The sequence below is a fragment of the Hirundo rustica genome, chromosome Z (assembly GCF_015227805.2).
Source record: "Hirundo rustica isolate bHirRus1 chromosome Z, bHirRus1.pri.v3, whole genome shotgun sequence".
Lineage (NCBI taxonomy): Eukaryota > Metazoa > Chordata > Aves > Passeriformes > Hirundinidae > Hirundo > Hirundo rustica.
This window is the reverse complement of record NC_053488.1, coordinates 35377680-35391802: the sequence shown is the minus strand read 5'-3', so window position 1 is coordinate 35391802 and position 14123 is coordinate 35377680. Positions and strand designations below refer to the sequence as shown.

Sequence of the window (14123 nt, the reverse complement as noted above, 5' to 3'; positions counted from 1 at the left end):
TCCACTCTTCAACTGTCTGTTTGCAACTGTATAAAATGGCTCTCAAATGAAGACAAAAATGGGATCTTAAAATACTTGAATTTCTTAGATAATCTAACTGCTAAACAGCTTAATTTAGCTAGCATTCAAAAAACTATATGTACAAAAGTTATCCTAACAGGACCTGGGAAAGAAAGCATACAGAACTTGAAGATCATAATAATTCACTCATGCATTGAGTTCAGTGTTTCCATGACATCCTTCTGCAAACTTTGTTATGAATAATTACGTGCTAATATGTAAATGGCCTAAATTATTCCCTATAGTGTATAAATTTATGAGTTACCTGCACAAATTACGCCACCTGTTTTAGTGCATAAAAATTATTTTAACCACAGCTTTTTTGTGTGGTCCACCCCAAAGCCCCAATGTTCTTTAAAGCAAAGAATTCCTATTACCATTTTTTTTTTTTTTTTAATTCTTGCCTCTGTTGTAAAGTTATGTTTGCATAGCAGTTTTGAAGTGGTTAACTTCCTTTTGAGGTGGAAAAATGTGGCTGAATGAAAAGATACAGGTTTCAAACTAGAGCAGTACAGCCATTGTGAACTTCTTCTTGTTACAAACTTATTTCTTATCAAAGTTACTTGTCCTATGCTTTTCCACTTTTTATCATGCATGTTCAGTCTATTCTTTTTTATACTTAATCTTCTCCAAGTCCATTTGACCTATTTTTCTTTTCTCAAATGACTACTTCTGGAGTTTCAGATTACTAAATCTTTTGTGTTGACCAAATTCCTCTTTTATATCTATTCTCCATCCAGCAAGGTGAGATTGTTTGCATCTCTGTGTCTTTCCTTTAGAAATTTATACTTTCACTGATCTTTTTGCCATACATGAGATTTCATTCCCCATGGATCTTACCTGCTGCTTAAATGAGAGAAGCAGCTTGCTGTACTTCCCTTTCAAAAAATCATGACCACAGTGTTATGTGGCCCCTCTCACTCTATTTTGCATGTACAATCGAAGACAAATGTAGAAGAATTTCCCCTTTCCTTGTGCCTTTTACTTTCCTTATCAACCATTTGTCTCAGCGCTCTGCAGAATTTTATTGGACAGCATGCATTTTGTGGTGGTTTTATCTCAAAGTGCAGTGTCTGGTATGTGTTAGTAACAATAGTCCATTGCCATATCAAAGTTACCAAAGCAAAGGAGCAGGACTTTGATTCTGGGCTTTGCCAAGTCTGTACCCTTCACTACTACCCTAACTTATATTGCATACTGTTGTATGTAGCATGCAGATGTTTCCTTCTTTCAGTTGTTTCAAAGAAAACTGCATCTTGACAATTTTTATTAATTTGTAATTCCAAATGGCTTTATAGAAAGTTTGCTAAGTCTTCTAAAAAGTACTGTTGTTGGCACATGAAATCAGGATTGTGAAAACATAAGTAGAAATTGGGAGCTGTTCTATGGCTATGTACAAATATGCCTTTCTGCTTTGTATGTTTTCAGACTGCTACAAATTAATGAGATTTTAATGGGGCAGTTTCACTTTGTAAAGGGAGGGCCTGTTAATTTCTGCAGGATATACAATGTGACGTCAGTTATGTCAGAGATCAAATGTTTGTTCTTTCAGGTTGCTGATCTAGCTCACTGATTTGGAAAGGTCTCTTAGTTATTAAGACATCAACACCACCTAGTACACAGTAGAAAGTTTGCTCTGCTTTTACAGATGGTGTTTGGCAAGACGTAAGAGATCCTTAGGTGCTTCTGGGGACAGCAGAAGGCAGAAGTTGACAGCAAATGCTAAGTAAGCCAATAGGGAGTAGAAGAGCGAGACAGATTTAAGGCCCTTGGAATGAAGCCTTGAATTTGGAAATTCATGGAGGGGGAATAAAGCTCAAGCCACCTCTTCCTTGCAAGTTACCTGTCACATACAGAATTCACAAAATACAGAAGTTACAAATGAAAATCTATGTGCTTTGTTGAACGAGCACGATGTGCTATGTTTCCAAGGACTTCTACACTTTTGTTCCTTCAATGATTTTTCAGTTCTGTTTGCATTGTTTTAAAAAATTTTCCATCTTAAAGAATTATAGCAGATTATTTTTTAAATGAAGGACATGATTTGTAGCTATAGTTTGTTATAGATGTTGTTGTGGCTGTTTATATGACCTTGGATTACAATGGTAGTGTGTTTCACCTTGAAGAACAGGTTAGTGCACAAGGACTACCTCTGTAAATGGAAGAGGAAGGGACTCTTGTATGTTGTCAAATCTTCTGGGTAACCAGATGCATTCTGAGTATTTGTAGACTTTTATGGAGGTAGGAACTTCTCTGAAGTTCTACATTTTCTTTCTTTTTTTTTTTTTCCCCAACTGAAAGCTAAAGGAGGAAGATAGATGATTTGATCTTTCTTGCAGTGAATCAAAGCATTACAGCATGAACATATCTTTTTAATAGTATGAATATTAGGATAAGTTACTTTTGAAATCCAGTCAACTAAGAAAAAAAAATACTACTCCTCTAATGACATTTTTAAAAGACATCCAATACTGTGCCTTGTGGGGAGGAATGAGGGGAGGGCAACTGTAGAAATCAGTATCAGAATCTTAGCATTGTGCTCAGATTAGTTGCTGAGAGACGAAAAGATCTGGCAGAGCACTGAAATTAATGCATGGTATTAAAGCTAGGTAAATAAAGGTGGTGTGAACAGCTGACATGACAGAGTAAAAGAACAGTCTAAATGGCAGTTTTATGTTGGTTTTGCTTTCTCTGTAGCATTTGTGCTGGCCTGACAATATTACAAAAACCAGGAGAAAGATGAGATTTTTTTTCCTCCCTTTTAATTTATTTGTGAATTTCATCACTTCGTATACCACTTCTGATCTTCATCTTATTATTTTTGAGGCAAAATAAAAAAGGAATCAGATAGGTAGACTAATCAGGGCTGCTTTTTGTTGTTGTTGATTGGTTGGCTTTTCTTGTTAGGCATCACAAGCTACACAATTTCTAATCTGCTTTTTTTAGCTGTGCACTCTGAAATGTTCATCCTAGCATTAATTAACAAGAACAGCATTTTCCAGTTTTCACAAATGCAATAATAGTACTATCACAAATTTAACATAAATTTTACTTTCAGTCACCCTTAGAACTTTCATAATCAGTTGTGTGTTGGGAGATCTTGACAAAGTTTCAAACCTAATTGTTTGGGGTTTTTCTTTACTTTTCCCCTCCTTCTTTAAATTCATTTCACACTTTCTCCCACCCCCTGCTAGACAGACAGAAAAGATAAGGTTTTTTTTAGATGACTTTTTTTTAGTGGTAAATTAATGGTATTTATGATGCAGTAAAAAGTTTGTTATACTTTTGCAGTAATGCCTGAAAAGACTTAAGAACTCTTTCAGTACTTCTGTGAAGAAGGGAAGTCACAGCAGTTGATAGAAGAGGTTTATTAGGTTAACAGGCATTACAGGGATTGGGTGGATTAAATGCTCTCAGATTGAAAATCTGAATTTTTTTCAGATTTGAAGCTTTTCATAACTTTTTAATGATTATTGAGTCCACTGCAACATGTAAACATTTACTTCATTCTCAGGATACATCTGTTTAAAAATATATATTATCTTTTACTCCTCAGATGTTTCAGATATGGGAGCATACAGGTTTGATCTTAGATGTCCATGTGTCCTTCTGGTATAAAGTGAATCTATTCCATAAACTAGTGTTTGAGATACTATTATTTAAAAAACAAAACCAACAACAAGAAGTACAAAAATAGAGAGCATGTATAAAAAATGTTCTCTGACATTAAAAGACTTAAGGTTTTTGGAGACGGGGTTAACTTGTGATGACTGTTGAGAAAGCTGTCGGATCTTTGATGTGTTGTTCCTTTCACCACTCTGTGCATTAAATTATGCTTCCTTCCACTTGTTTAGATCTGTGTATTGGCACTCTGCCTAGTAACGCTTGCAGGTTCCTAAACATCACACTTCATTGTCTGGTAAACTCAGAAGGGAGGCAATTAAACCATGAAAATGAGAGTCAGCATTGTTTTATAGCATGGAGAAAAGCTCCTTTAAGAAGCTAAAATGTAATAAAACCAATATAAGTCCAACCATTCACCTAAAGCTAACAAGTCATTTGCCTCTTGAGCCTTCTGAAAATAGTGTTGATAGTATGCTGATATCTTTGGTTGGATTTTGTGTGGAAACAAGATATATGTAGGCTATTTTTGTTTGTCAGAGGACATTTTTTGTGTCCCAAACCCCTTCATTCATAAATAATCTGATAAATAGTCCTCCTGTTCAAATTCTACTGGAGAGGGTAGAGAAAAAACTATTGACAGTTTTGATTGACCTAAGTTTGTCAATTAAATTTGACAGTGGTACAGAGTACCAGGAATTTTCATGGAATAATAAATAAGAAAAGATGAGAACTAATTTGGAAATCCAGTGCTGTTGTGCACATTATATTAGTTGGCAGAGAATCCAGACAGGAGGGAGACCTTATAAAAGCATCATCTGCAAGGGAAGTTTGTTCAGTGCCTAAGAAGGTAAGAACTCAAGTCTTTATAATTTCAAAGAAGTAGGGGAGTTAGCTATAATAGTGCCTTTTGATCTTGGAGCTGCCTTCAGGTAGCTCCAAGAATACCATTAATGGTTTTTGGGTAGTTGAGCTTGGGGTGGGGGAAACACCAGAGAACAGGTATGAAGAGAGTAGCTTTTCATTAATGAATATGCGTTCATGGATTTCTTCCACAGTAGAACATTTTTGGCTTAGAGGATTGCCCCTTCTGGCAAAATTTTGTGTGAAAAGATCTCCAGCTTGACACTAGAGCTGAAATCTGGCAGTGTATGACTGAGTCCCCAATGTGGTTTGGTAGAGGAATGCTGCCTTGCAGATCTGCAAGTCTTTTTAGTGAGTTCAAGAACTGACTTTGAAAGCTACTCTCACAGCTTTTGTAAGGAAAATATGTCTGGACAAATCTCATCATTAAAAGTGAGTTCTGCAGTAATGAAATGACTGTGGGTTTCATAGTTGTATTAGAAGTTGCTGCTTCAAAGTAGTAACAGAGGGGAGACAGGAGCTATGAAGAAATTTGACCTGATGACTCTTTTTAATGGAGTTCACTATAAATGCTGTTTGTAGGACTAGAAATTCTTGTCAACATCCTTACATGTTGTGCTGACAAGCCGCTGTCATAAAAAAGAATGCAGTCTCGGTGTGTAAACTCACAGTTACTTAGGACAGAAAAAAATTACTATTCTGATAATACTTTTTTTGTCTGGTTCTGAGTTATTGTCATTGGTATGAACTTAATATAAGTTTCTTTGTGATTTTCTGAGAAGTCACCTGCCATATTGAGGATTTTGTGTCCTCCTGGCAAAAGACAACTGTTCAAGAATTAAGAAATAGCTAAGTAAATAGGTAATCTGAAGTGCAAAAACTATGAGAATGAAGTTTGTGGATTGAGTCCAAAAGTGTGTATTCCATCCAAATACATTCACTTGCCAAACAAAAAAACCAACCCGAAGTGTTTCCTGAAAATGCATTTGTGTGTTTCAGACTGAAAAATCTGCACCATAGCATCTATTTTATTTGCATATTATTAACTGTACACATGCACAACTGTTTCTTGTATTCTTTGATTTCTAGTATTCTCCCTCTGCCAACTGGGAAGTTTGAAGTTTCATTTAATCTTGTTTTGTCTTGCTTTTTACTCATCATATTTAAAATTAAAGATTACACCTGTGAGACGTTATAAATATGCTTTCTTTTGCATGATGTTTCTGACTCACTGCAGAAGCCTGACAGCAGTACACCCAGTGATATGTCTGTTTTAAAAGCTAGGAAGAATATTTCAGTTTTAACTATCAATCAGAACAAGACATTATATGTAGTGAAAAGCTACATGGCTTTTATTTGGAGTGTGATTTCCTTAACAGCATGTTTTATGAAGGCTTTTAAAAAGGGGATTTGCTTAAGAAAATTATCTAAATTTGCTAAGAAATGCATTTAAAAAAAAAAATCATGGTAATGGAAAGAAACTAGAACTGATTTTTGGTTAAATGAACTAGTACATGGGCCTGTAGGAATCCAGCAATTGTATTTTTCATGGACGTTGGCTTTCAATGAAGTTGTTGGGAGTTCTAAAGTTAACTGGAAATTGAGCTGAGAGGCCATTCAGGTGTAAGTACCAATACCTGTCTGTTCATGTGAGCAGGGCCTCAGCAACTGAGGATGTGTAAAAACAGATAGTTAATTATAATCTGGAAAAAATTAATGACTTATGCTGTCAGTAAAAGATCAGTTTTGGCTATATAAGGAACATGGAATTAAAAATTCAAGAACAAGAAATCAAAGCTGGGTGGGAAGCTCACATTTACTGACTGTCATCTCAGTTCTCAAAATGCCAGCTATGTGGTGGGCAGGGTGGTGTTGACATTGTGGGCTTCTGGCTGATCAGAGAAATTAAAAAGGTGTCCCTCTAGTTCTAGGGAAAAAATCATATGGCACTTTTCCCCCAGTGTGATGGAAACTGCAGTTTGTTTCAGCTAAGATACATGTGGTTCTATGATTCTAGTTTGTGAAAATTGTGAAAACACATTTCTTTTTTTCCTGAAGCATATATTGAATAGATGTGATTTTTTTAAAGTCTGCATTTAGGACTAGGAGGTGTTCAGAGCAGAAGGCTGGAACTGAAGGCTGTAAACTTGTGTTTCAAGAACTGTACATGTCACAGTAGTTTTTATTGCGCATAAGGCTTGTGACCAAAACACTGAGTCTTCAAGAGTATTTGGGAAAAACATTCTTTAAATTCCTACTGTAGTTTAATGTTTCTCTTTCTTTGTTGTCAGCTAGGATAGCATCTAGGAAGCTAAAGGGGAGATCTTTCACTCATGGTTTAAGCCCAGCTAGCCACTGAGCCCCACACAGTCACTAACCCCTGATGGAATGGGGGAGAGAATCAATAGGTTAAAAGTGAGAAAACTCAGGAGTCGAGATTAAGACTCTTTAATAGGTAAACCAAAAGCTGTGCATGCAAGCAAAGCAAAACAAGGAATTCAAGTCTTCCAAACAGTCACAGCTATTTCTTATAAGTGACTGGAGATTATAATGCTGTAAGATTAATAACACAGGTAATTACACAACTCTCCAGAGCATGTATGTGTACTGCTCTACATAAATGTTTTATTGTATAGTTGCTTGTGCCACAGGGGTGAAATATCTAGGGCAAAAAGGAATGACTCTGCACTGATTCCCTCCTGTGTAATACTGGTAGTTTCTAAGTATATTAACCAAGTTATAGTATGTTCTAAGTACAGTAAATTCTAAGTATAGTAACCAAGTTATTTGACATGATTCTTGAAAAGCATCACATGTAGCTGGATGCTTGCTTGGGCTGAAGAATATTAGTAAAAGGAAATCTGCAGCTGTTCTGCAAGATGGAAATTGGTTAAGGCATAGTGATGACAGATTTTTCTAATAATAGGTTGTGGAAAACATTTAATGCCACCAATGAATGGCTTGATCTTCACTCTCAGCTCCAGATGACCTGTCCCATTGTTTGTAAGGGTAAGTATAATTCTGTGATGAAAGTATTGGTAAAATCTAGAATTATTTTAAACCACATCATTGTGCCTTTGGCAGACAAACTCAGAGTGTCTGACCAAGGTGATCTCTATTTTAGTGGTTTCTTCTTGGTCTAGAGTGGCTTTACAGTTATGATAAAGTGTTAGAGCACAATGCTAATAATGCCAAGGCTGCGGCTTCAATCCTTGTATGGGCCATTCCATTAAGAACTGGACTCAGTAATCTTTGTAGTTCCCTTCAACTCAGAATATTCTATAATTCAGTGTGATTCTGTGATCTCCTTACTACTTTAAGGAGTAGTAGAATATATTGATGCAGCCAAGGACCTTAGACTACTGAGGCATGCCACTGAATATCTGACTCACAAGCTTCATAGTTTTGCCCTTTCAAGAACATCTCATGCAGTAGGCTGAGGAACAAGATTTCACTGCATACTGGTGTGGGGAAAAGAAACAGTCATGTAGCATCAGTCATATGCTGGACATATTCCTGGGCCAGGGCTGTCCTTTTAGTCGGTGTGGAAAATACTTACAGGAATATCCTAGATATGTCAATGATCTTGGTAGTGTGCTGTCCACTGGAAACTTTGAATTTAGCAAAAATGGGTAACAAATTATATGATTTTTCTGAATAATTACTTCTGTAAAGCAAATACCTTCTTCATAACTTAAGCTTCTGTTGTTAGATGTCATCTATTACTGAAAATGGAGATGTTACTGCTGGAAAGCCAAATGAAGAGAAAACATATAAAAAGGTAAATAAAACCTTCAACCTTTAACCTTTTTATTGTATGTTTTTCCCTTTGTGTCAGTAATTCAGACCTGCTGTATGTGAATATATTTCAGAACTGACTAAACCCAAGAACAAATAAAACATGTTCCATGAGATTTTTGAAATTACATTATCCAGTTTGTGAAATCATGAAGTATTTCTATCCAACACAGACCTGACGATTTAAACTTGTTCGGTCCAGCTTTGAGTATGCCATCTTGGTAGACTGATAGAAATTCATCGCTCTTAGCGACGGATACACCTCTGGTCATAAACACTGTTGTAAGAAATTTACTAAGTTTCCAAATGCTTTGAATGTTATATGATGCGTCTAGACTACAAACCCGAAAAGCAAAGCTCCTTTCTAGCCAAACAGACCACAACATTTTTTTTAAGAGATGTTAAGAGAGGACATATTGAATGTAGGAACATGTATCAATTGTCCATTTAGATATTGCTGATAGCGGTTTGGGGGGTTTTTTTTGATATTGCTTGTCTGTGACCAGCATTATTGAGGTCCACTAGCAATTTTGATAACTAAGCTGAGCTATAAATGCAATTTTTTCTTTACATATTTAGACAACCAAATTGTTAGCTACTGTACTTGATCATTTTTTGACAGATCACCTCAAAGAAATGGGGATTTTTTAAAAAATAATTTCTGTAATCTAGCAAAGGGATCCACTTGCTTCTGCAGTATCTACAGTGATTAGGGTTTTTAATTTCTGGGTGTTGCTTACAGTACTGCTGGTAAAGTCAAGGAGTTTAACAAGCTATTTCTTTTCCCACCCCTTTTCCTGGCAGTTACATTGCCAATACCTTGGTGGCATTAGCATTCCAGATAGTTTTTGGGGAAATGAAAAGAAATCATGTTTGGTTTAAATAGAGGTTGGTTTCAATTTCATGATTGACTTCAAAATATAGAAGTTGAAATTTGTCTTGACAATTAGTATGAGAAAGGAGGAAATGTTCAGTGCCTGAGGTGAATACTTCTGCAGGTTTATGTTGCTAGACTAGACTAGTTGTAGCTGTAGGTAAGTTTCCATTCCCCCTGGTCATCCCATCTACTCTTCTCTGTGCCTTTTCAGCTATAAATTCACAACCTTTCAAAGGAAGCTGTGTAAAGTCTTCTCACTATGGCACAAATTCTACTGTGTATCTACTGGAAATACCTCTGACAATACCTGGGATTCACATCCAAATCACACTGACAGATCACAGTGACTATCACCTCTAAGTTCTTTCCCTGAACCTTCAGTTGTTGAGCTTATGCCAATTTATTTCCTTTTCATATAAGTACACCTTCAGTTTGTTCAAGATGCTGTGCTGCATAGGCCTCTAATAGACCTCTAATAGGCATATTATCATCATACTCCTCCTTTCTGTGATAATTTTAATAAAATATTCATAATTTTTGACCACAAAATTTATCCATGCAGAGGTAACTAGTAGCATATATTTTCCTGATGTCTCACTTTTAACAATGTCTCTCTTTTCTTAAGACAAATTCCTTAGAATAACCTAAACCACTCTGTCAATCTGTGATCCTCACCTCATTTAGATATTCCATATATACTTTTTTTTTAGTGGATGCCAGAGGTATCAGTAGTGTATGTCTGGAAGTAGAGAGTAAGCCTGGTAGGATTGGTGTTCATCAGAGGCATTTCATATAATTCCTCATTTAATTCCATGGTTTTAGGTAAGTTACACAGAGAGGTCTTGCTCTGTAGAAGGCTTGTTTGGAGCCAGAAGCTGCCTGTCTTAAATTGCCCACAGGTGTTGCATTTACAGTTCTCCACTCCTTTATTGTTACACTTGTTTGATTGAAAAATACTTACAGTCCTTCCTGTGACTTCCTGTGCCAATTTCTTTAGAAGTCTGGGCTGGGGAAGAGCTTGTTTCCTCAAGCTGGTGCTTTTTCAGCTACTTGGGCATTTTCTGCTCCAATCTACCGCTGCCCTTCACCACAGTGGAAATACTTGGGCAAGACACTAATTTAGTGCTGAAGTCAGACTGTGCTTGATAACTTATTCTCATTGTTTAGAAGCTTCATTTCCACTTCTTTTTTTTTTTTTTTTTTAACATAATAAAGGTATAGAAGCTTGTACCCCTCAGCTTAGAAAAGCAGAGATCAGTACCTTGCCTTGTGTTTTGGCCTGTGGTTCTTAAGCATATTTGGCCTTGGCAGAGTTCCTAAAGAGATAACTTCTCTATTGTTGGGGAAAGAAAGGAATTTTGTTTATAGTGGAAAAGTTTATTTCTGACCTCTGGAATTTTTGCTGTGCAATATATTCCACATATTCCCTGAATCTGTATCAGCTAGTTATAACTGCTATCCATATATAACAAACCTGCAATAATAACTTAAATCAGTGAAAAACAGTCAACCTGACTTAGGTGAAAACAAACTGTCTCCAGGAGAGTGCCTCTGATTTCATACATGACAGAACTTTCCAGAAAAGTTAGTAGTCTGTAGCTATAATTTTTTTTTTTCCTGGAATTTTAGATTATTGCAATATTTTCTTTATTATTTTGTTCATCTCAGCTAAAATAGAGGTAGGTAACATCTTTATCTGAATCAATTAAATCTCCAGCTATTCAATTTCTTACATTAGTCAGCTGACTTGCCATCTGCATTAATGCAAACATCTTGAAGTTCCAAGAAATTTCTTACATTATTACAGCCTTGTGAAAGGGCCTGCTTGAGCATTGCTACCCTATCTTTTCAGACTCTGAAATACATAACTGGTCTGAGACAGAGCATGATTTCTATTATGAATCATGCTTCTTCTTTCCACAGTTTTTAGCTTTCAGATTTTCTGCTGCTGCATTCTGACATAAATGCTCTTCTGGCTTTTAATTGTCTGTTATTATCTAGTCAAAGTCTTGAGAGAAGAGGGAACACAACTTTCTGTTTATTGGGGTTTTTTTGTATGTTTTTTTTTTGTTTTGTTTTTTTGTTTGTTTGTTTTTGTGGGGTTTTTTTTGTTGGTTTTTTTTTTTTTTTGTTTTGTTTTGTTTTGGTTGAGGTTTTTTTCCCTCCCTTCTGAAAACCAGGCATTTTTCTCTTTTAAATGGTGTTATTTAAGGTGGGGTTGCTAAGCTGTTCAGCTGCATGCATTTGTTACAGACATTATAATCTGAAACTACTTATGGATTTTCTGTCTATTTGTAAATTTTGAGTTGTTAAGTCTACAGTGTGAATATGAACAATAAAGTGTTTCAGTCACCCAGATCAAAGAACTTAGTTAATGAAAGAGACACTTCACAGATAATGTTCCATGCAGCTTTTAATGTAGAGAATTAAAATAACTTTGAGATCAAAGAAATTGTAAATTGTACAGACTGTGGCCAGTTCTTTCAGGGTGGAGGTTGTGGAACAAATAACCAGTCTCTTGTATCACTTACCCTGTTTCTGTCTGAAAACACCCTCACAACAACAACAACAACAACAAATACAAAACAAACCAAATCAAACAAAAAACACAAACCAAAAACCCAAAGCAAAAGAAGCACAAGACTAACCCAATCTAAGCAACAAAACAACCTCCACCCTGAAAGAACTGGCCACAGTCTGCACAGTTTACAATTTCTTTGATCTCAAAGTTATTTTAATGTAAAAATCAGGTCACCAGACTATAGTTTCTCTTGGATATTCATATACAGTCACTGGAGTATGCAGTTGCTGCTTTTTTCATTTTCTCCCCATTTTGCACACTTTGTTGTGAGAAGTTGCTGACAAACCTGCAGTTTTTGGATTGCAATGTCATCAATCACACAAGCCCTGAGTCTGCTCCCTGCCAAATCAGATTTCAGTATCAGCCTGATGCTTAATAAATAGGATGGTGGCAAGAACGAGGCACAGACATGTCTGTTGAAACATATTAGAAGTGTAGAAAAAAATCACACCAGCAAATAAAATAGATGTAAATGTGCACTTGTGAAAATCTGTTACCGGACTGACACAATCTCTATGTTTAGCCTGGAGGCTGCCACACAAGTGTATAATTAGAGTTTGTTTCTTGTCATTAGATATCTTGTAGATCTTCTGTATAGCATATTACAAGCACTTTATGTAACCTGTTCAAAACTGCTTATCGTGAGTCACTTTGCCAGGAGCAAGGGAAATTTGCCTGGATAAAGGAAGCCAGATACCTATTGTTAAAGCTTGCAAACATGTGCAAGCAGCATTGCTCCATCACTTTTAGCATTGACTTATGCCCTGCATCTAATGCCTGCAGGTAGGATACTTTTTCTTGTAGACAATGCAATTTTACCACTGGAGGTTTTGCCGCACTGGGATCATAATGGCAGATTTTGTGCATCTACAAAGATACTAAAATGACTGTCTTTAGTGACTTTGCCTGGAGCTATGGCTACTTCCAAGCTCAGAGGTCACAAATTCTTATCCTCAAAGATAGAATCACCAGTGTAGTTGGGTTCATGGCTACTACTAAAGTTTTGGCATAATTTTTTTTAAATTGAGGAAAAATTAATTAAAAGCCATGGAGTCACCTGAATCCAGTTTTGGAAAATGAAAGGAGGTCAAATTTGGCTTGGATAAGAAAATCATTCTGATTGCAATTGAACTGTAAAAATCGCACAGACATACACACGATGGGCAGGATTCCAGCTTCATGAAGTTTGACCTACAGAAGGTGGGCAAACATTTGCTAGAGAGAACTGTGACCTGAAGAAAGATTGGAGGGGTACTGTGGCCGTAGTGACCCATGGTTTCAAGTTGTGGAAAAACAGTAGGATTAGTTATTTTAATGGGATTATCTGGTAACTCTATTATTATGCCCCTATTTGTGATTCATTATATATCAGCTGCAGAAAGCATGCTGAGATGGGGTAGCCACTTCCATCCAGAAGTTTCAGTGGAAACAATGTCAAGAAGTCTTATTTCACTGAGATTGTAAGCACAGCAGGCACTCAAAGACAAGACAGATCTAGTGCAGGAGCAATGGACTAAGCAATAACCACATGTACATCTTGAATCTAATTGAAATTTCCTAATATTCTAAGTGAGCTCTTTTTAAATATTTTGTGAAGAAAATGTATTGTTTTTCAACAAGCATTCTCCTCAGATGGTTTGGCTTAAGAGTTTACATGTTTTATGGCAGGTTATAACTTCTCAGAAGTCTAGAAAACATAAACTATGTTTGCACGGAAGTGATAGTACAGGTGGATTCCTGGGACTTACAGTAACTAGTAAAACTGAAGAACAAATACCTACTTGTAGAAAATTCAGATCTGGCATAAGTCATGTGGCTTCAACACTTTTGATCAAGTGACACCTATGAATATTTTTCTTCCTTTTTCCAAGAATTTATTTATTTCACTGAGACTTTTGCCTGAAGGCAGGTAGCTAGCTGTTCTACCCCAGTCCAGTTCAATGTCCCACAGAGGAGAAGCGTGGGATAGTGAGGGAGATGAAAGCAGATTTCTTCACATACAGTAGCAGAGAGAACTAAACCAATGACAACAACTTTGTGGGATCCATAGCTGCAAAGCAGAGTTAACCAGTGAAGACTTCTGTTCAGATGTCTGTTTCTCCCCATCTCTTACAAAGAACTAGGTAGCTAGTTGTCTGTGCCATTTCATTTGGCAGATTTTAAAACCTGTTAAATGACAGTAGTAGAGAAGATGAAAGAAAACAATCATCATTCTGCCTTTCACAATGGTAATGAGGTAGAATTTCCAAGGCAGAGTTAATTTCTCTTCATCACTTTATAGCACATGCAATAAACCAGCTGTCTTCTAGAAAAATCACCATC

The 14123-nt window shown here is 36.4% G+C and overlaps 1 protein-coding gene across 4 annotated transcripts in view; it reads left to right on the top strand.

The window, feature by feature from the left end:
* Positions 1 to 14123, top strand: part of PIP5K1B (phosphatidylinositol-4-phosphate 5-kinase type 1 beta) — a 107600-nt gene that overhangs the window by 24406 nt on the left and 69071 nt on the right. For all 4 annotated transcript variants that reach the window (XM_058424149.1, XM_058424150.1, XM_040089503.1 and 1 more), the window contains 2 exons: positions 7472 to 7554; positions 8258 to 8326. In XM_058424149.1, the coding sequence (XP_058280132.1) occupies positions 8258 to 8326 (69 nt within the window). In that variant the 5' untranslated portion in view covers positions 7472 to 7554. The remainder of the gene's footprint in view (positions 1 to 7471; positions 7555 to 8257; positions 8327 to 14123) is intronic.